Below are 21,106 nucleotides of genomic sequence, written 5' to 3'. Positions count from 1 at the left end.
AAAGCAGAACACACTTTGGGATGCCCTCCTTTTACGGGCCTCCAGGTAGATACCATGATTAGCAATCAGAATGCCCCACATCACTGTGCTCACTCCATGGAAAATTTACCTTTTTTTTTTTTTTTCAGAATACTCCCTCAAATAACACTACTATGTTTCCTATAGCTTTCCCTATTCAAGTGTGGGATGAATAACCAGGTTGCTAATATTTCGTGGAGGATTTTTGCATCTGTATTCATCAGGGATATTGGCCTGTAATTTTATTTTCTTGTGGTGTCCTTAATCTGGTTTTGGAATAGGGTAGTGCTGGCCTCTTAAAATGTCTTTGGAAGTGTTCCCTCCTCTTCTACTTTTTGAAAGAAGGATTGGTATTAATTCTTCTTTAAATGTTGAAGCCATTTAAATGGCTGATTAATTCTTTTTTGAATGTTGAAGCCACTTCAAAAGTGAAGCCCCCTGGTCCTAACTTTTTGTTTGTTGGGAGATTTTTGATTACTGATTCAATCTCCTTACTAGTAACAGTTCTGATAAGATTTTCTATTTCCTCATGATTCATTCTTGGTAGGTTGTATGTTTCTAGGAATTTATCCATTTCTTCTAGGCTGTCTAACTTGGTGTATAATTTTTCATGGTAGTCTTTTATGGTTCTTTGTATTTCTGTGATATTAGTTTTAATGTTTCCTCTTTCATCTCTGATTTTATTTATTTGCATCCTCTTTTTTTTTTTAACTATTTTAAAAAACAGCTCTCAGTTTAATTGATCTTTTCTATTGTCCTTTTAGTCTCTATTTCATTTATTTCCACTCTGATCTTTCTTATTCCCTTCCTTCTACAAACTTCGGGCTTCATTTGCTTTTCTTTTTCTAGTTCTTTGAGGTATAAAGTTAGGTTGTTGATGTGAGATCCTTCTTTTTTTTGATGTTGACATTTATTGTTATAAACTTCCCTCTTAGGACTGCTTTTATTGCATCTCATAAGCCTTGGTGTGTTATATTCTCTTCTGATTTCTTCTTTGGCATATTGGTTGTTCAGTAGCATGTTGTTTAATCTCCACATTGTTCTCACCACTTCTATTCAATACTGTACTAGAAGTTCTAGCCAGGGCAATTGGCAAGAGAAAGAAATAAAAGGCATCTAAATTGAAAAGGAAGACAATATGCAGATGACATTATCTTGTGTACAGAAAAGCCTAAGGAATCTACTAAAAATTTATTGGAACTAATAAATGAGTTCAGTAAGGTTGCAAGATAAAAGATCAGTATACAAAAATCAATTGTAGTTGTATACATTATCAGCAAATTATCTGAAAATACAATTAAGAAAACAATTCCCTTTATAATAGCATCAAGGGATTTCCCTGGTGGCACAGTGGTTAAGAATCCGCCTGCCAATGCAGGGGACACAGGTTCGATCCCTGGTCCAGGAAGATCCCACATGCTGTGGAGCAACTAAGCCCTTGTGCCACAACTACTGAGCCTGCATGCTGCAACTATTGGAGCTCGCATGCCTAGAGCCCATGCTCTGCAACAAGAGAAGCCACTGCAATGAGAAGCATGCGCACTGCAATGAAGAGTAGCCCCCACTTGCTGCAACTAGAGAAAGCCTGCATGCAGCAACAAAGACACAACACGGTCTAAAGGCCTAATGTTGCTTTTATAATGCATAATTTTATACATTATTTGTAGATTTCTACATATATATGATTTCCCTCTGAGATTGATGTTAGTTTTAGTTAATGTATAACACACTAAAGTGTAAAGATTTGTAGCTTACTCAATTTCACACAGTACATCATTAGTAAAGTCAGAAAGCTATCCATAAGTCTTCTTATCAAGTGCTATTTCAAATGGAAGAATAAAGTCACAAATATCAGGAAAAAAAAGAAAAAAAAGCATCAGAAAGGATAAAATACTTAGGAACAAACTAAACAAAGGAGTATAAGACCTGTGCTCTGAAAACTATAAAACATTGTTGAAAGAAATTAAAGAAGACCCAAATAAGTGGAAAGACATTCATGTTCATCGATCAGAAAACATAATTTTGTTAAGATGGCAATACTCCTCGGGATTTCCCTGGTGGTCCAGTGCAAAAGAATCCACCTTACAATGCAGGGGACACGGGTTCGAGCCCTGGTCAGGGAACTAAGATCCCACAGGCTGCAGGGCACCTAAGCCCACGCACCACAACTACTGAGCTCGCACACCTCAACTAGAGAGCCTGCATGCTGCAAACTACAGAGCCCACATGCTCTGGAACTCGTGCACCACAACTACAGAGCCCATGTGCCCTGGAGCCTGCGCGCCACAACTAGAGATGAGAAAACCCGCACGCCACAACTAGAGAGAAGCCTGCACACCATGACAAAGAGCCCACGCGCTGCAATGAAAGATCCCGCATGCCTCAACAAAGATCCCGTGTGCTGCAACTAAGACCCAAAGCAGCCAAAAATAAATAAAATAAATAATAAATAAATCTTAAAAAAAAAAAGATGGCAATACTCCTCAAATGGATTTACAGAGTCAACAAAAGTCCTATCAAAATTCCACCTGCCATTTCTTGAAGAAATTGACAAGCTGAACCTAAAATTCATATGGAAATGCAAGAGATCCAGAATATCTGAAGAAATCTTGAAAAAGAACAAAGTTGAAGGACACTTCCTGATTTCAAAATTTACTACGAAATTACAATAATAGGAACAGTGTGGTACTGGCATAGATCAATGGAATAGAATTGAAAGTCTAGAAATAAACACTGCAATTATGGCAAATTGATTTTTGGCAAGGATGCAAAGACAATTTATTGTGGGAAAGAATAGTCTCTTTCAACAAATGGTGCAGGAACAAATGTGGGAAAGAATAGTCTTTTTCAACAAATGGTGTATGTCCACATACAAAAGAATGAAGTTGGACCCCTTTCTTACACAAAAATTAACTAAAATGTATCATAGGTCTAAATATATGAGCTAAAACAAAACTCTTAGAAGAAAACTTAGGAGTAAATCTTTGACCTTGAGTTAGGCTAAGCCTTTTTACATATGACACCAAAAGTACAAGAAAAATTTTTTAAAAGGATAAAATGTACTCAATCAAAATGTAAAACTTTTGGGCTGAAAATTATATCATCAAGAAAGTGAAAAATCAACTCATAAAATGAGAGAAAACATTTGCAAGTCATATACCTGATAAAAGATTTGCATCCAGAATATATACAAGAAGTCTTATGACTCAATAATAAAAAGATAAATAACCCAATTTAAAAGGGGGCAAATGAATAGACATCTCTCCGAAGCAGTTATTTAATGGCCAATAAGCACATAAAAAGATGCTCAACATCATTAGCCATCAGGGAAATGCAAATCAAAACCACAATGAGATATAACTTCACACCCACTAGGGTCTGTAATAAGATAGATAATAACAAGTGTTGGCAAGGATGTGGGGAAATTGGAACCATAATACATTGCTGGTGGGAATGTGAAATGGTATAGCTGTTTTGGAAATCAGTTTATCATAAAATTACCATATAACCCAGAAATTCCCCTCCTAGATATATATCCAAGAGAAATGAAAACATGTCACCATAAAAACTTGTACATAAATGTTCATACCAGAATTATTCATAATAGCCCAAAAGTGGAAACAACCCAAATGTCCATCAATTGATGAATGGATAAAGAAAACATATTATATCCATACAATGGAATGTTATTCGGCAATAAAAAGGAATGAAATACTGATACATGCTACAATATGGATAAACCTTGCCAAGTGAAAGAATCCAGTCACAGAAGACCACATATTTTATGATACCATTTATATGAATTGTCCAGAATAGGCAAATTTATAGAGGTAGAAAGCAGACTAATGGTTGCCTAGAGCTAGCCAGGGGAACGATGTAGTGGGACTGCTAATGGCTCTAGAGTTTCTTTTTGGAGTGATGAAAATGTTCTAAAGTTAATTGTGGGGCTGATTGCATAACTCTGTGAACATATTTTAAAAAGCATTTAAATGGTTGAATTGTATAGTATGTGAGTTATATGTCAATAAAACTGAACAACAACAAAAAAATGAATGATCAGAGTATTTCAAGCAGAGGGAACTGAAGAGGCAGAAAAATTTGCGCCATCAACCCACATAGTTTGGAATAGCAGAAGTCAGGAAAGAAATCAGAAATAAGCAAGATGATGCTGGAGAGGTAGGCTAAGACTGAATCAGAAAGGGCTATGAATGTCATGCTAAGGACTTGGATTTAATCCTTAGGAAGAGGAACCTATTGAAGGACTTACACGGAGGGTGGAGATGATCAGATTCGTCTGGTATGAAAATATACCTGGTTTCTATGGGGTCAATAGATTGGATGGGACCCAGAGATTGGGTTAATCTGTAGTAACCAGGCAAGTGATATATCAAAGAGATATTTAGGAGAAAGAATCAATAGGATGTTGCTTGGAGGGAGTAACTTGACCTGACCCTAGATTAGCAGCAGGCACTTTTTCACCTTTTGTAGGTACAGATAGATTGATACTCCCTTTTACAGGGCCTAATTAATTATTCATATTTTCAAGCCCTCCCACATTCACTTCAGGACGACACTCTAGACATTGATCTATAACAAGATCCGAGATTCTTCCTGCGGCTGACTTTCACGGTGGCGTGGGGCCAGCTCTTCATAAGCCTGAATTTCAAACTTCACTATCTAAAAATATACAATGCTAATACCTGGATGTAATGTTCGGGCTTCAGAAACTAAAGGATTACAACTTTTCCTAAGGTAAATTAGGAAAAAGAAATTACAGAATCAGTGCTAGAAATTAGGTAGGTAAGCAGTTGTTTGAAAATAATTATCCTCAAAGATATAGAGACCTTTACACAAAAAAGATAGATTTTTAAATTAAAATTATTTCCCTGATGAGAACAAAATAAGGAAAAAAAAAAAAAGGCTTAAACCCAACCACGTAGTCCTATACAGAATAATTCCTGATATGGAAAATTATTTAACAGTGGAATGGATAACGAAAGCCAGTTGGGCAACTCTTGCTCTGTCCTTAGAGGATAGATTTTTATTTCTCTGGGAAGGCTTTGGTATGGCCCTGTCCATCAGGAGTGGTGCCAGCAGGTCCTGGGCAGGACAGCAAGAACTTAAGTGAAGGATTGCCCAGAATCTTCCTTCCCCCTTGCTTGCATTGGTCACAGAGTTCTATAAAGAAAGATCAGTGAGCTCTGAGTCTCTTTGAGTAAAAAGGCTCTGGCTACATTTCTGTGTGAAAACAGGAACAAAAGTCCCTGCTCACGGGTAGATGCACTTAAGATTCCTACCTTCTACGTTGGAGACAAAGCCCAGACTCCGCTTAAGGTCAGAGCAGATAGAGTGGAGACACCATCGGAATTTTGCATCACAGCGATACTTGTTGGCACCGCAAGTGTCATAACAGACGTCCAGCTGGTTGCAACACTTGGTCATTGCTGGAATGCCCAAGTCCATCTGAGGAAAAGTGAAGGAAGAAAAGTGAAGGAAGAAAATGCCACGTTTAGACCAAGGACCTTAGGCAACCTTGCCTACCTTGTTCTCAAATTCCTGTTACAGATTCAGATCAATTCAGAAGCACCGATGACTGGAAAGAATACATCAGGTTGACAGTCACAGGATGCTAAGTTTTGATCATGATCTAGTTATTAGTTTAATAACTTTGAATGGCCCACTTCTTTTTCTTTTAGGGTTTAGTAATTTTCAAATTCACAGGCCACTATAGTGCTAAACATAGAAATCAGAAAGTTAGGCAAGAGGGCATAGCTTCAAGACTTGCAAATTCAACTAAAACCTATGCTATATGAGATTTTGTTTAAACAAAAGATTCCAAGGCTCAGAAGTATGAAAAATTAAGCCTCAGTTCATGAAGAGGTCACCAGCATTTATCAGGGATCCATCCCATGCAGCACTGTTTTAAGTATGTGTATATGTGTTTGTATGTGTTGAGGAGTAGAGTGGGGATAGAACATAGTTCCTGACCACAAGGGGACTATGATCAAACAACAATGTAACACACACACACACACACACACACACACACACACACACACACACACACACATTTATAAAGCATCCTATAAACAATTACAAATGTGTCATAAACTAAGTTCATAGACTGCCACATATAGAGTTATCAACCAGGAGTGTTTTTGAGAGGATTATTAGAGATGATGGTAGACTTAAGATACAGCAGATAAAGAAAGGAAATAATGAGCAAATCATATATGAGCAAGTCAATTAGTTTGTTTAGTCTTTCAAGGGTCTTAGCAGGGTGATTTATTAAGGAGAAAGGCAAGTTGATAGATGGCCTTGACATCCAAAATAGCAAGTTAGATTTGATAAAGACTCTTGAGGAAGGAAGGGACATGATACAATAAGTGATTAAAGAGGAGTAATCATTCTGTGGTTTGTAAAACAGATGAGAACAGGGTGAGTTTAGACATGGATCATTTTTTTTTTAACATCTTTATTGGAGTATAATTGCTTTACAAAGTTGTGTTAGTTTCTGCTGTATAACAAAGTGAGTCAGCTATACATATACATATATCCCCATATCTCTTCTGTCTTGCGTCTCCCTCCCTCCCTCCCTATCCCACCCCTCTAGGTGGTCACAAAGCACCGAGCTGATCTCCCTGTGCTCTGCGGCTGCTTCCCACTAGCTATCGGTTTTACATTTGGTAGTGTATATATGTCCATGCCACTCTCTCACTTCGTCCCAGCTTACCCTTCCCCCTCCCCGTGTCCTCAAGTCCACTCTCTAGTAGGTCTGCATATTTACTCCTGTCCTGCCCCTAGGTTCTTTTTTTTTTTTTAATTCCATGTATATGTGTTAGCATACAGTATTTGTTTTTCTCTTTCTAACTTACTTCACTCTGTATGACAGACTCTAGGTCCATCCACCTCACTACAGATAACTCAATTTCGTTTCTTTTTATGGCTGAGTAATATTCCATTGTATATATGTGCCACATCTTCTTTATCCATTCATCTGTCAATGGACACTTAGGTTGCTTCCATAGACATGGATCTTTTGCAGTTCTTCTCATAATATAGACTTGGACTTGGGTGGAAGCTGTGAAAATCTGGTTTTGAGGTATGGGTGGGGATTGATTAACCAGCTATCATAGATCCTTTCCTCTTGGGTCTCCTTAAGTGTTCTCTTGTTTGAACTTTTACTACAAGACCACCTAGAGCAGAATATGGACTTTGGTAGTTTAAAATGCCCTTTTAAGCAAAAACCAAAACAAAGCCTTATTACATTAAGAGATAATCTAACTCTTTAGACTAGGCAAAGGCCTGGACTCAGCAATTCTGGGTAAATTCCCATCATCTGATACCTGAAGCAAACTACTTTGCTTGCACCTCACCCCTAAACCTAAGAATACATCACAACAGAGGTAACAGAATTAGATGAGTATAGTGGCTATCATTCAATTCAACTCAATTGGAAATTCTTGAACTAGTTCTAAATAATATTTGTACCAGTAAACAAAATGACATTACTCCCAAAATAGAGTGCATACCACTTCCTTAGCTACTAAATTGATATCAAGTAAAAGATATTAGCCAAAAATACATTGTTTCTCTAATGTATGTTTGGAAGGATTGTCTTTCTTCTGTGTCCATTCACATATTGATGATTGTGGACCAGGTTAGGCATACAGCTGTGCAGGTTGTGCAGTGAACAAGAGTGTCATATCTAAGGGTGCACCTTCCCACAAGACATCATAGATTTATATATTTATTAAGAAAAATATCCAGCCAGTGGCAGGCATTTCCTTTTCTTACAAAATCAGTATATTAAGCTTAGTTTCTGACAAATGGAAGAAAACCATCTTGAGGAAAGGGAACTTTTTTTCAATTTGCACAAAAATGCCACATGGGTGAGCAGCATTTTAGTTAGAAGAATAAACATTATGCTGCTTAGAAAATTACTACAAAAGCTTTTGAACCAGCAGAAAAGTGACGTTTAGCCTGATTAAGACACCAACTAAAGACATAGCTAAACTATGATTTTAGATATGAAATCCTTCTACCTACATTTTACATGAAACCTCTTTTCTAAAGTGAAAAAGGTAAAAGGGCTTCCAAGGGGTCTTAAAAGAAATTAATTATTCCTTGTTTTTAGAGGAAGTCGACAGTTTGAGAAACGGTCAGAGGCAAAATGATAAATGTTTAGCCAGTGGCTGGTTGTGTGTGTGGGCATGTGGATGGGTGGAGGTGTGTTTGCCGGTTTCTATGATGTTAATACTCCAAACATAGTTGGTTGGATGGTACCGTCACCAAGTCAGCCGCTTGCAAAAGTGCTGAGGATACAGCAATCAGCCCTCACTGGTACTGGTCAGTACCAGTTTGCTCCAGTACATCACTGGAAAGTCTCACCAATTTAAATAAGTCAAACTTGTCAGATGTATTTCAAATTAAGTTATGTTTGGTTCACTAAGGCTCAGCTGATATTTGCATTGGTGCTTTCAGAGTTCACTACACAACGGCTTATCTGGGGGATAGCTGCCTCTGAGAAAAGGAAATCAGAAACTTTCCTTGAAAATTATCTCCCTTTCTCTGTATCCAATTTAAAATACTAATCGTATTTCTCAATCATATTCCATAAGTGTTGAGTTCCATCAGTGGTAACTCTTGGATTAGTTTTAGTTAAAACCAATCACCTAAGAAAACAATGGTGGTGTACATACACTTTCTGGTACCTTGAGACCCAGGAAATAGGAACTGCAGCCGTTGGGCTCCTGAGGCTTGTATCCAGGTCTGGGCATTGGTGCCTTTCCTAGCAGAGGAAAGAGAGGAAAGAAGCGGGAAGAAATGTTTAGAAATTAAGCATTTGGGAACATTCATCAAATAAAAATGATCTAAAAAGCATGTTCAGTTTTTCCTTTAAAAGTCAGTGCTCCTGGGACTTCCCTGGTGGCGCAGTGAAGAATCCACCAGCCAATGCAAGGGACACAGGTTCAATCCCTGGTCCGGGAAGATCCCACGTGCTGCGGAGCAACTAAGCCCGTGTGCCACAACTACTGAGCCTGCACTCTAGAGCCCGCGAATCATAACTACTGAGCCTGCATGTCGCAACTACTGAAGCCCACACACCTAGAGCCCGTGCTCTGCAACAAGAGAAGCCACTGCAATGAGAAGCCCGCGCACTGCTACAAAGAGTAGCCCCCACTCGCCGCAACTAGAGAAAGCCCGCGCGCAGCAGCAAAGACCCAACACAGCCGAAAATAAAATAAATAAATAAAAATTTTTTTTTAAATTAAAAGAAAAAGTCACTGCTCCTCACCAGACTTAAATTAGGTGGTGATGATGATTATGATGATATCATAAAAGAGTAATAACCTTCAGACCAGGTTGGCATTTTTCTCCTAATATTGAAGAATTTTATGAGCACTTATTTACTAACAATTCTAATGTTTCTTACATGCATGACCTTGAAGATAAGGTCTGTGGCAAAACCAAACTAAAACTCAAGGTTTCTCATTCTTTTATCCACTGTAAGACCACATACTATGCACAAAGACCTGATCATACACTTAAGGGATCAGAATTAAAACAGTACCACAAACTTTTTTAGAATAACGTGAAGGAAATTTTGCAAGATTCCATAAATGCAGACAAAGCATTGTTTACCAAAGGGCAAAGAAAACACCCCAATGAAACATTTTAGGTATCTGTGTCACAGAACTAAGGCGAAACTATCTGAAAAGCTTTGGATTTCTTGGTTTCTCCTACATGGCTTTTGGGTAATTTTATAATCTTGCAAATACATACAGAGAAGCTTTGTCAGTGTGTCAAGGGTAGTCATTATAGATAAAGATAACCTTGACCTGAGATGACCTCAGGACAGTCATCTGCAGTGAGTATTTTTATCCCATTATCCAGACAAGGAATATGGGGCTAAGAGGTTTTGTGACTTGCCTGAGTCATATAGAAAGTGGGGGGAATTGGGATATAAATCCAGATATCCTGTTTGTCTCCAAAGCCCACGTTCTTTCCCCAGTTCCTTTGCCTTATGTAGGAGATGCAAGACATAACAAAAGACGGAGGAAATAAGCTAAGAATTAATCCTCCAAGTGAGACATATGGCATTTCCTCTTTCTTTTCTTTAGTCTTCTCCTGCTAGGTATTTTATTTTCAATTATTTTGTATTATGAAATATTTCAAAACTGAAGTCAAAGAAACAAATACCCATGTACCCACTACACAAACACAATGAATGTTAACTTGCCAAATGTGCTGTAAATATTTCTTCTGTTTAATTAAATGGTGTAAGTACAGTTGAAGCCCCTTTGCACCCCATCTTTCTGTTTTAATTTTTAGGTACGAAGTCTATGCTTTAGAGCCCTCCCTCCTTATTATTCTTAAAAACTGCCTTCATTACTCTTGGACTTTTACTCTTGCATATGAATTTGAGAGTCAAATTAGTCTATATGAGACATGTAGATTATGTCTACAAGAGATGAAATGAGGATTTTTATTTAAAATACATTGAAGTTATAGATTAATTTGGAGACAACTGACTTTCTTATAATATTCTGAATTCCCAAACATGGGCCTAATATAGCTTTCCATTTACTTAGGTCTTCCTTTATGTCTTTCAACAGAGTTATAATTTTCTCCATATATATATTTTTTAATTTTTATTTATTTTTGGCTGTGTTGGGCCTTTGTTTCTGTGAGAGGGCTTTCTCTAGTTGCGGTGAGTGGGGGCCACTCTTCACCGCAGTGCGCGGGCCTCTCACTACCGCGGCCTCTCTTGTTGCGGAGCACAGGCTCCAGACGCGCAAGCTCAGTAGTTGTGGCTCACGGGCCCAGTTGCTCCGCGGCATGTGGGATCTTCCCAGACCAGGGCTCAAACCCGTGTCCCCTGCATTGGCAGGCGGACTCTCAACCACTGCACCACCAGGGAAGCCCTCTCCATATATTTATTATACCTCCAAATACTGTATTATTCAGATGCTTAAACAAGATAGGATATCTCATCAAGATCCAGAATTAAGGCTCAGAAGGCTGGAATGATAAATCTGACCTTTTCTGGAACCCAGGCTGCTTCTAGCCTTCAGCTCTACCAGCCCTGGAACTTAGCCCTGACTCTCATGGTCCAAGATGGAGCTTCAGCCAACACATCCATATTACAAGCAGCAGGATGGAAGAAGGAGGTGGAAAGGTCAGAGCTCCTCTCTTTAATAAACACACTCCAGAATGTTACACACATCCCTTCATCTTACTTCCCTTTGGCCAGACCTTAATCAAATGGCAACACCTAGTTGCAAAGGTGGGCTAGGAAATGAAGTTTTTCTTCAATGGAGGCAGCCATGAGCCCTGCTGGAAGTTGGGAAGAGGGCTTATGAATGTAGAAAAGGGGGGCAATAAGCAGTCTCTGCCACAGTCTGTTTGGGTATTTGTTGCTGTGGTACAACATGTGTATATGATGGTGTTTCAAGATGGCCCTCAGTGATCCCCATCTCCTGGTATTCATAACCTTGTATATTGTCCTAGGGTTGGTCTGTGTGATCAACAGAATATGGCAGAAGTGGAGCTATGTTGCTTCCAAGATTACAGTATAAAAGACTACAACTTCTGGGAAGGGTAAGCTGGGACAAAGCGAGAGAGCAGCATTGACATATGTACACTACCAAATGTAAAATAGATAGCTAGTGGGAAGCAGCTGCATAGCACAGGGAGATCAGCTTGGTGCTTTGTGACCACCTAGAGGGGTGGGATAGGGAGGGTGGGAGGGAGACGCAAGACGGAGGGGATATGGGGATATATGTATACATATAGCTGATTCACTATGTTATACAACAGAAACTAACAACATTGTAAAGCAATTATACTCCAATAAAGATGTCAAAAAAAAAAAAAGGCTACAACTTCTGTCATGGAAATGTCCATTGGTAAAGAACTAAAGCTTCCTGCTAACAGCCACATGAGTTTGGAAGGAGATCTCCAGCTTCAGTCATATCTTCAGAGACTGTAATATCAACAGGCAGTGTGACTAAAACTTTATGAGAAACTCAGAGCCAGAAACACCCAGCAGAGCCCCTAGATTCCTGACACTCAGAAACTGTGTGATACAATAAATGTTTGTTATTTTCTGCTTCTAAGTTTGGGGGTCACCTGCTACTCAACAATACTTAACTATTGCAGTTGCAATTATGATTTGCATCTCTTTTTCATTACATTTTTTTCTACGACAGCTTTATTGAGATGTAATTAATATATTATACGTTCACCCATTTAATGTGTGTAATTCAATGGGTTTTAGCTTTTCACAGAGTTGTGAGACCATCACCACAATCTAATTTTAGAACATTTTTATCATCCCTGTACCCATCTTTAGCAGTCACGCTCCATCTTTCACAGTTCATCCATATTATTTTTATGGCTGAATAATATTCCATTCTCTGGATCTACCCCAGTTTGTTTATTCATCCACCATTGATGGACGTGGTGGTCATTTCCATCTTTTGGCTATTGTGAAGAGTGCTGCTATGAATAATTGTGTACAAGTATTTGTTTGAATATCTGTTTTCAGTTCTTTTGGGTATACATACCCGAGGAGTGGAATTGCTGGGTCACATAGTAATTCTGTTTAACTTTTTGAGGAACTATCAGCAGGCTTTCTTCAGCAGCTGTACCATTTTGCATTCCCACCAGAAATGCACAAAAATTCCAATTTCCTCAATCCTCACAGTTTCATTACAATGTATCTATAGGTGGACTGTGTATCCTTACCCGACTTGGAACAAGCTGAAGTCTCGGGTGTCTTTCACCTCTGGAGAATTCACAGCCCTTGTCTGAATTTTTTATTTTCTTCATTCTCTATAGTTTCTCCTTCTGGGCCTCTTATTACTGAATGGTGAGTCTTTTTAATCCTGTCCTTCATATATCTTAATCTCTCTTTCATATTTTCTATCTTTTTCTCTCTGTACTGAATTTTTACTAGCTTCGTCAAATTTATTTTCCATTTTACTAATTATCTCTAGGTTGACTAACTGCTAGGTTATCTGCTATGTAACCCATCCACTGAGTTTTTTTCTTCTGATGACTATAATTTTCATTTCTTGGAGTTCTATGTAAATCTTCTTTAAATCTGTGTATTCGTTTTCATTGAGTTCTGTTTTTTAATTATGTTTTCTATTCCTTCTTTTATTTCTTTAATAATTTCAAATGTTGTTATTTTTTTATTATCTCCAGTCCTTGGGATGCCGTTTCATTTCTTAATGTCTACTGACTCTCCCGCATGGTGGATTATCTTTTCGAATGGTATGTAATTGTTTTGGGGAGGGCTTGTTTTTCTAAATGAATTCCTGTGCCCTGTGTCACATACTACAGAGTAGTCCCTAATTGCTTTTGCTGTGGCTCTAGGAGTCCCAAGATAAGTGAGACACATGTCTTTATATTAATTTCTCAGCTTGGGATACTCACACGAGGCCAGCTGTATAGATTCAGATTCCTCACCTATGCATAGTGTATGCTTCAGGAGTGATTTTTTTTTTTGGCTGCATTGAGTCTTCATTGCTGTGTGTGGACCTTTTCCAGTTGCAGCAAGCAGGGGCTACTCTTCCTTGTGGTACGCAGGCTTCTCATTGCAGTGGCTTCTCTGGTTGCGGACCACAGGCTCTATGTGTGTGGGCTCAGTAGTTGTGGCTCACGGGCTCTAGAGCGCAGGCTCAGTAGTTGTGGCGCACAGGCTTAGTTGTTCCGCGGCATGTGGTATCTTCCAGACCAGGGATTGAACCCGTGTCCCCTGCATTGGCAGGTGGATTCTTAACCACTGCACCACCAGGGGAGCCCAGGTAGTGATTTTTCTTAGTGGATGTTCTTTATTCCTCCTCCAAGCTCCAGCCCCAGGTGGACAGAAAGCATTCTTGCTACTTCTTGGAATATTGGATAATCCAATAATCTAATCCCTTTTAAACAGACTAGACAGTTTCTCAGGCTCTAAGCTTTATGCAGACTGTTCAGTTCCAACTTCCCGATTCTTCCAGGTGAAATTTACTTTTCCTCTGTCTGTATGAGCAATAAAGCCCATTCCTCAGCCCCTGGAGTCTATATATGTTCCAGACTGACACCCCCAAGGGCCATGGCAGCATCAGCTCCTGCTACCACTTTGGCTTTTTGTTTCCCGTTCATTTCTGGAACTTGAAGTTTTCCCTTTATTTCATTCTAGGTTGAGTGTGTGTTTTTTGTTTTAATATTTTATTTCCACCTCGTCTTTCTTGTTATTTGTAATGGAGAGGTCCTGTACTTGTTGACAGAGTCCACCAGCCCACCAGTAATCCCTGCATTACTTTTCAAAGGTCTTGAGAAATATAACTTAGCATTGATACTCTACTAACCTGCCGTGTGTGTGTGTGTGTGTGTGTAGCACTGGGAATAGGGGAATGGGTAAAGTGTATTAAATAATATTAGTAATCAAATTACACATATGAAAATAATCATACTATGATACAATTAAAGCGTATTGTCTCTTGGAGGTGAGACTATGGTGATTTTATTTTTTCTTCAGATTGTTCTTTTACAAATGTTCTACCTATACTAGCTTTATAGAAATCAGGAAAAAAATTTCAATGAAGAAACAAATGTCTAAATTTGATGGTGAAATTTAACTCTTTAATAATTTCTCTGATAAAGGGCTTCTGCAGCAGACTCAGTCCAGTTCCCTGAGTTACCCTCTGCCCTTTTTGCAGTTGGTAACTCACAGATAAAACTCTGATATCCCAGTTTGAAAGCTAATGGGACACCAACTATAGACACGCCCCACCTGGCCTGATATTGATGACAGTTTGTTTTTGTTTTTTTTTTTTATGAAAGCTGTAGAAATTCTGTTTGAAGCTTGAATTAAAAGTTCTAAGAAAAAAGGTGATGGTTTGAGTCCAGACAGAAATAAGGTACTATATCCTCATATTACAGTTGGAGCAGATTTGAGTTGTGTTGAATCTTTTCAGTTTGATGGTTTGAATCCAGACAGAAATAAGGTACTATATCCTCATATTACAGTTGGAGCAGATTTGAGTTGTGTTGAGTCTTTTCAGTTTGATGTTTTGAGTCTAGGCATCAATAATGTACAATGTCCACAAACTAATTTTATTTTTTGGTTTTGGCTATTTATAGGAGTGGGAGGCTGACCATCTGATCTTCTGGATCAGGGCTTGGCAAACACCGGCCCAAGTCCAGCCCATTGCCTGTTCTTGTATAACCTGCCAGATAAAAATGATTTTTATATTTTTAAATGATTGGGGGAAAAGTCAAAACAAGGATAGTATTGTGTGACATATGAAAGTTATTTGAAATTAAAATTTTAGTGCTCACAAAAAAGTTTTTTTCAGAACACAGGAACACTCATTCCTTACGTATTAGCTACAGCTGCTTTCACAGAAAAAAAGAGCCGAATGTCGTTATGATCTTGATGTGAGGATGGTCTTTTAAGCAAGACAAAAGATGCAGAAGCTATAAAGAAAAGGACTGATAGACTGGTTCTTAAGAAAATTTAAAACTTCTGCATAAAGTGAAACACCACAAAACACTTAAAAGACCAATGAGGGAGTTAGGCATGAAACCCGAAAGTTCTACCAGCAGGAAGGTCCGCTGCCTCCCGGGCCCCACCGTTTTTCTCTCTGTTTTGTCACTGAAAACAACAGTAAAAATGTCTGGGGCTTTATCACCCAGGTCAAGGGTTAAGCCTCCTGGGAAGGTGTGGCCCTTCTCCCCACCCAGCTGGTTCCTGCAGAAGTGGCTCTGTGTGCTCCACTAGAGGTCTACCTAGGAGTCCAAGGGCCGTATTTGAAGGGCACATCCTGCTTCCTGCCAGAAACCCTCAAATACAGCATGAGGAACACAACAAGGGAACAAAACAGAACTGTGACAATTTAACTGAAGCAATAAACTCTATTTCAGTCACTAAAACACATTAAGTTACTGCATGAGGTAAGGCGAGCTACTTGTCCTGGTTTGCCTGGGACCATCCTTGTTTTAGTACTTAAAGTCCCACGTTTCAGGAACCCGCACCCCTTCCCTCCATCACCAGCAAACCTGGACATTTCCTCACCCTTCTCGAGAACAACCTTTGCTCTCTAAGTCAGTAGCTGTTTTCTTTTTGGGGGCCACAGGTCCTCTAAGAATCTGATGAAGGCTGTGAATTCTTTGTCTAGAAAAATGTATAAACTCACAGGTTCATAAAATTTTGCTCTAAGATTTCAAACAGATAAAAAGTTCTCCTGAAAATAAGAACGCTGATATTTAAGGATACCTTTCTTCCTAGAACTAAACCCAAGAAGAAAATCATCATGAGGTCCTTTTATCGAAGTGTGACAGTGTGGATAATAGCTTAAATCATGATTTACAAGACACAGAAACTCTGCCTCAGAGACCTTCATAAAGGCACAGAACACCTAAATCATCATTTGATGATCTCTTCCAGAAGCTGAGAGGGTGTTGTCCAGCCACTGGGATTTCATGTTTTTTAATTTTATTTTGAAAGGGAATCTGAAGAATCAGAATGCATAGTTAACCTGTTCACCAGATTTTCTCATAACATTTATAAAATTTGTTTGGTACCTGCCATGTTCCATATGGCACTAATTCTTTATATATATTATCTTTAATTCTTACAACAACCTTGTAAGGTAGGTATTATTAACATTAGTTATAAACATGAGGAAACAAAGGTTGAGAGACGTAAGTTGCCCAAGGTCATCAGCAATGAGACTCCCCCGCCCGCCCCCCCAGTACAAACCCCTGATTTTTCCATTACTAGTATTTCTCAAAGTCTGGTTTGAGGACCACGTGTGCAGTTCCTAGCACAGACCTACTGAATCAGAATTCCTGAGGTGGGAGAGGGAATTGTGTTCACATTAGTGCAGACACCTTAAACCAATTGTACCATGTATGCTATTGATCCGTGCTGAATCTCGTTATATTTACAGCCCCATCATTTGGCAAGTTCAGATGTTGTGTGTTGACCTGAAAATGAATTGTAGATACAAGAAGTGTGGAAAGCAATATTGATACGCTAGTGTAGGCTCGCAGGATACAAATACACCTTTGCCTGTCTGAACAACCTATGGGCTGAATGACCCCTTAAATAGTGCTCTCTACCTTGGTCGCACCTTGCAATCACCTGGGAAATGTTAAAAATAACGATGTCTAGGTCCAACCCATGGAGATTCCCATTTAATTGATTCGGGCAGCAGGCATTTTTTAAAGCCGCCCCCCCAGGTGATTCTAAGTGCAGAGCAAGGTAGGAACCACTGTTTTAAGCAGTGGTAAGTACCTACCAAATGGCAATTTTTTTTCTTGTAGACTAACTGTTGCTAAACTGTTCCTTCTGACCAAAAAAAAAAAAAAAAATGCAGTTTTTAAAGCAGTTTTTTCCTCAAAGCGTGGTCCCAGGACCACTAGCAGCAGGATCACCTGCGAACACTTAAGAATGCAAATTTTCTGGTCCCACCCCAGACCTACCCAATCAGTATAAGAGGGGTGAGGGCCAACAGTCTGTTTAAACAAGCCCTTCAGGGGATTTGCAGCACAGCAAGTTTCTCTTAAAGAAAGAGAAGCATTGTGCACAAGAAGTGTATCACAAGGCAAACAGAGAGACTCAGTTAGTTATTAGGCGTTATCTGTTCAAAAGCCTGCTTGATCCACAATCAACTTAAGAAGGCTTGGGCACAGCCTCCAGGTTCTTGGCTCTGCTGCGTTCCAGAGGTAACAAGGCTTAACCCCCTATTTCCTGCGTGTTTTTCAGACCCCTGGTCGGACAGGTCCTGTTTTGTAGAGTGAGTGGAGTTATTTGTGTTCCTGCAATCTCTCTGTTGACTATTCCCATCCCCCACCCATGGCTGATGCATCGACCGACCCAGGTGCAGGCTTGCAACCAAAATTTGCTAAAATCTTTTAATGCCGTTTTGCTAGAGAAAAAAGAGGGTTTGGTTCTCGTTTCCCTTAAAAAAAAAAAAATCCTTCTGTTATCTATTTGCTCAGCCACAGACCTAAGTCTTGTGTTGCCTCCAGGAAGGAAAATAGCACCAGTGTTGATCAAATACCTGAAGTGAGTTAACCCTTTCCTGCCCTATCCATGCAAACTAGGTGAGAACAGTCCCTGTGACAAGGCATCTCTGCATTAGTCTAACACACCTTGGACGAAGACATTGCTAGCGGTCCAGGTGGGTCCTAGCACAGATTTACCCTATGGAATCTTCACGAAGACGCTGCAGCTTCCTTTTTTCAACATTCCCCTCTGAGATGAAAGCTTCTGTGCTGTAAAACTTTTTTTTTTTTACTATTTGAAATGCATCCTCTTTATTTATTTATTTATTTATGGCTGTGTTGGGTCTTCGTTTCTGTGCGAGGGCTTTCTCTAGTTGTGGCAAGCGGGGGCCACTCTTCATCGCGGTGCGCAGGCCTCTCACTATCGCGGCCTCTCTTGTTGCGGAGCACAGGCTCCAGACGCGCAGGCTCAGTAATTGTGGCTCACGGGCCCAGTTGCTCCGCGGCATGTGGGATCTTCCCAGACCAGGGCTCGAACCCGTGTCCCCTGCATTGGCAGGCAGATTCTCAACCACTGCGCCACCAGGGAAGCCCCTGTGCTGTAAAACTTTTGGTTCTGGAGGCTTAACCATGGTCTCTTAATCACTCCCCGTTTATAAGGAAGGGATTTCCCCCGCTCAAAGGTTAAAAAGGGACTGCGAGACTGGGTGAGTCCAGCAAGTGTGTAGCTCTTTTGAGTCTCTCTCCAAGCTGAGTTTTATCTGTTGAGCGTCTGGAGAAAATATTTCTCAAGTGTTTTCCTGCTAGGCTAAACTCACCATTTTCGTCTCTTAATCCCATGATGAAACATCTGGTAAACTAAACAGTGAAGCAAATGCTGTATGAGGCTGTGTATGCTTTCGGAAACATTCTCGTTTGCGTTTGAAGTTACCCCTTGCCTCCCAGCTGCAAGGTCCAGGGCTCCACATTCTGCTCCCGTTACACTGAATTCCAGTGCGAGGTGAAGGAAGGACAGGCCACAGGGTCTGCTCTTCTGCAGCCAGGCCTGCACGCAGGCTCCCGTGTACCCTCTTTACAACTCAGGTGAGGTCCTACCCATTCAGTTCCACATCCCACACCAGGCCTGAGGGACAGCCCCAGGCCTGCTTGGTGCCTGATGCCTGGTGGACAGAGGCAGCTGGCAGACACCCATCCTACCCACCAAAGGACTGCCATTGCTGACTGAGGCAGGGACAGCTCTCTTGGGGGAGGGGCGGGGTCAGGCAAATTGATCAGAGACTGACAGATCTGGAAGGAAGGTGTGAACTGCATTCAGGGGGAGAGGCGAATCCATTTCCAAGCTAGGAGCAGAGTAACTGAGGAAGCTCAGAGTTTTCTGGCAGAATTTTCCCTGAATGTTCAGCTTAGTTTCCATCCCTAGGGACACCTCCCAAAGACATCTCTTATTCTTTCTCCCCACCCTTGCCACCTTTTCCTAAGTACCTACCTGCCTCACAATAAACCCATTAAACTGTCCGCAGGGAAACAATTCTCGCAAAACTCCTTGGAATAGGTTTGCCAGGTAAAACACAGGAAGCTCAGTGAAATTTACATTTCAGATAAACAACCAGTAATTTGTCACTATAAGTGTGTCCCAAATATCTCACATATTTTTACAAAGTCTTGGTTGTTTATTTGAAATTCAGATTTCACTGGGTGTCCTATATTTTTAGTTGCTGAATCTGGCACCCCTCTAAGAGGTGGATAACAGGAAAAAGCGCATGACAGATTGTGGCCCTGCTCAGGCTGTTCACAGGTCCACCAGTGAGAGTCTCACCGGAAGAGAAGCCGTGCACTCACCATATCGGCATCTGTACTGACAGACTCCATTTTTCCCTCCCAGCAGTTCCAGAAAGGAATCGAAGTAGCTGTTGACAGATTCAAAGCTGCCCCGGATGTGCCGAAGGCCCCAGTCTGAATAGGACTCCTCTGCGTCAGGGCTGGTGTCACTCTGAGCCAGGCCACCCCCCAGGCTGAGCCACAAAATCAAGAAGCTGGTGGCCAGCGTCATCCTGTAGCCAGGTAGGTACTGAGGTCCCTCCTCAAACCCCAGCCAGTGTCCCAGGAAGTCTGGGTACACGGCCCACCGGCCAGATGCCAGGCAGGACTGGGAAAGGGATTATCTGGAGCACTCAATCTGTGTGTTCCCCAGAGGTGGACTTTAAACACAGCTCTGGAGGTTAGGATGAGATCAGGGCAATTAGAAAGGACAAAGGTTAAGCAGTAGGAGGGCCTGTCTGAGGGATGGCCAGTGAGGGAGAGAACACTTCAGAGCGGATTCTCCGGCCCTGGAGCAGGGGGATGTTAGCCAACTTTTCAGAGGCATGAGTTGTGGAGCAATTGGAATTCTATCCCCAACCAGCTGGTTAACCTATGGATTAGTTACAAGTTTGGTCACCTAGGACAGGCCTCTTGACACAAAGGACCTAGCCGCACCCATAAGCCAGTCACCTACGTATGGTAACTAGGGAGATGTAGGGAGATGCAGGAAGATGTATAAAGGACTCAGGAAACCCCCAGTGATGGCGGGTCAACAGTGTCACCTGTACCAACGGTCCGGATATTGTCAGAGTTTGCTGTAAGTGTGCATGATGGAAGGGTTCAGATCTAGGACCCCAGCTTCTGCGTCGGTCAATGCTTGGCTCTCAGACTCAGTCCTCTAATCTGGCAGAGCTCCTCATCAAAGCCATCCTGGTGCTGGGGCATTTTTGCCTCTGTATTTACAGCAGTATTTTTATTTACACTCAGCAGCGTCTGGTATCTACAGATTGCCCTGAGATAGAGCTGGGGTAACTCAGCGCTCTTAGTGTTGTTCTTCCATTGAGTTGCTTAAAAGTCAGAGAGTTTATCAGAATCGCTATTTGAAATTTTAGGCTTTAAAAGTGTTGACCGAAGTCTAGTGTTTTGGCATCATCTTCAGTTTATACTTTGCTTTTAGTCATGTGAAGAAATAAGTTCCATCCATGAAATCACTAAGCTAAAAAACGATGGCTTTATGGACCAAATGAGTCACTTAGCTTCTCTCTCAAAAGTCTGGAAAGCC

The 21,106-nt window shown here is 40.6% G+C and overlaps 1 protein-coding gene across 4 annotated transcripts in view; it reads right to left on the bottom strand.

Annotated features, from left to right (window-relative positions):
- Positions 1 to 20,223, bottom strand: part of PLA2G12B (phospholipase A2 group XIIB) — a 31,164-nt gene extending 10,941 nt beyond the window's left edge. For 2 of the 4 annotated variants that reach the window (XM_036829333.1, XM_036829334.1), the window contains exons 1-3: positions 19,864 to 20,223; positions 8,721 to 8,809; positions 5,316 to 5,481 (exon numbers count right to left, since the gene is read on the bottom strand). In XM_036829333.1, the coding sequence (XP_036685228.1) occupies positions 5,316 to 5,481; positions 8,721 to 8,809; positions 19,864 to 20,074 (466 nt within the window). In that variant the 5' untranslated portion in view covers positions 20,075 to 20,223. The remainder of the gene's footprint in view (positions 1 to 5,315; positions 5,482 to 8,720; positions 8,810 to 19,863) is intronic. The other 2 variants (XM_036829336.1, XM_036829335.1) reach the window with 2 other exon arrangements.
- Between the last annotated feature and the right edge of the window lie 883 nt (positions 20,224 to 21,106).

The sequence above is a fragment of the Balaenoptera musculus genome, chromosome 16, assembly GCF_009873245.2.
Source record: "Balaenoptera musculus isolate JJ_BM4_2016_0621 chromosome 16, mBalMus1.pri.v3, whole genome shotgun sequence".
In the NCBI taxonomy this organism is placed as follows: Eukaryota; Metazoa; Chordata; class Mammalia; order Artiodactyla; family Balaenopteridae; genus Balaenoptera; species Balaenoptera musculus.
This window is presented reverse-complemented; position numbering and strand designations above follow the sequence as displayed.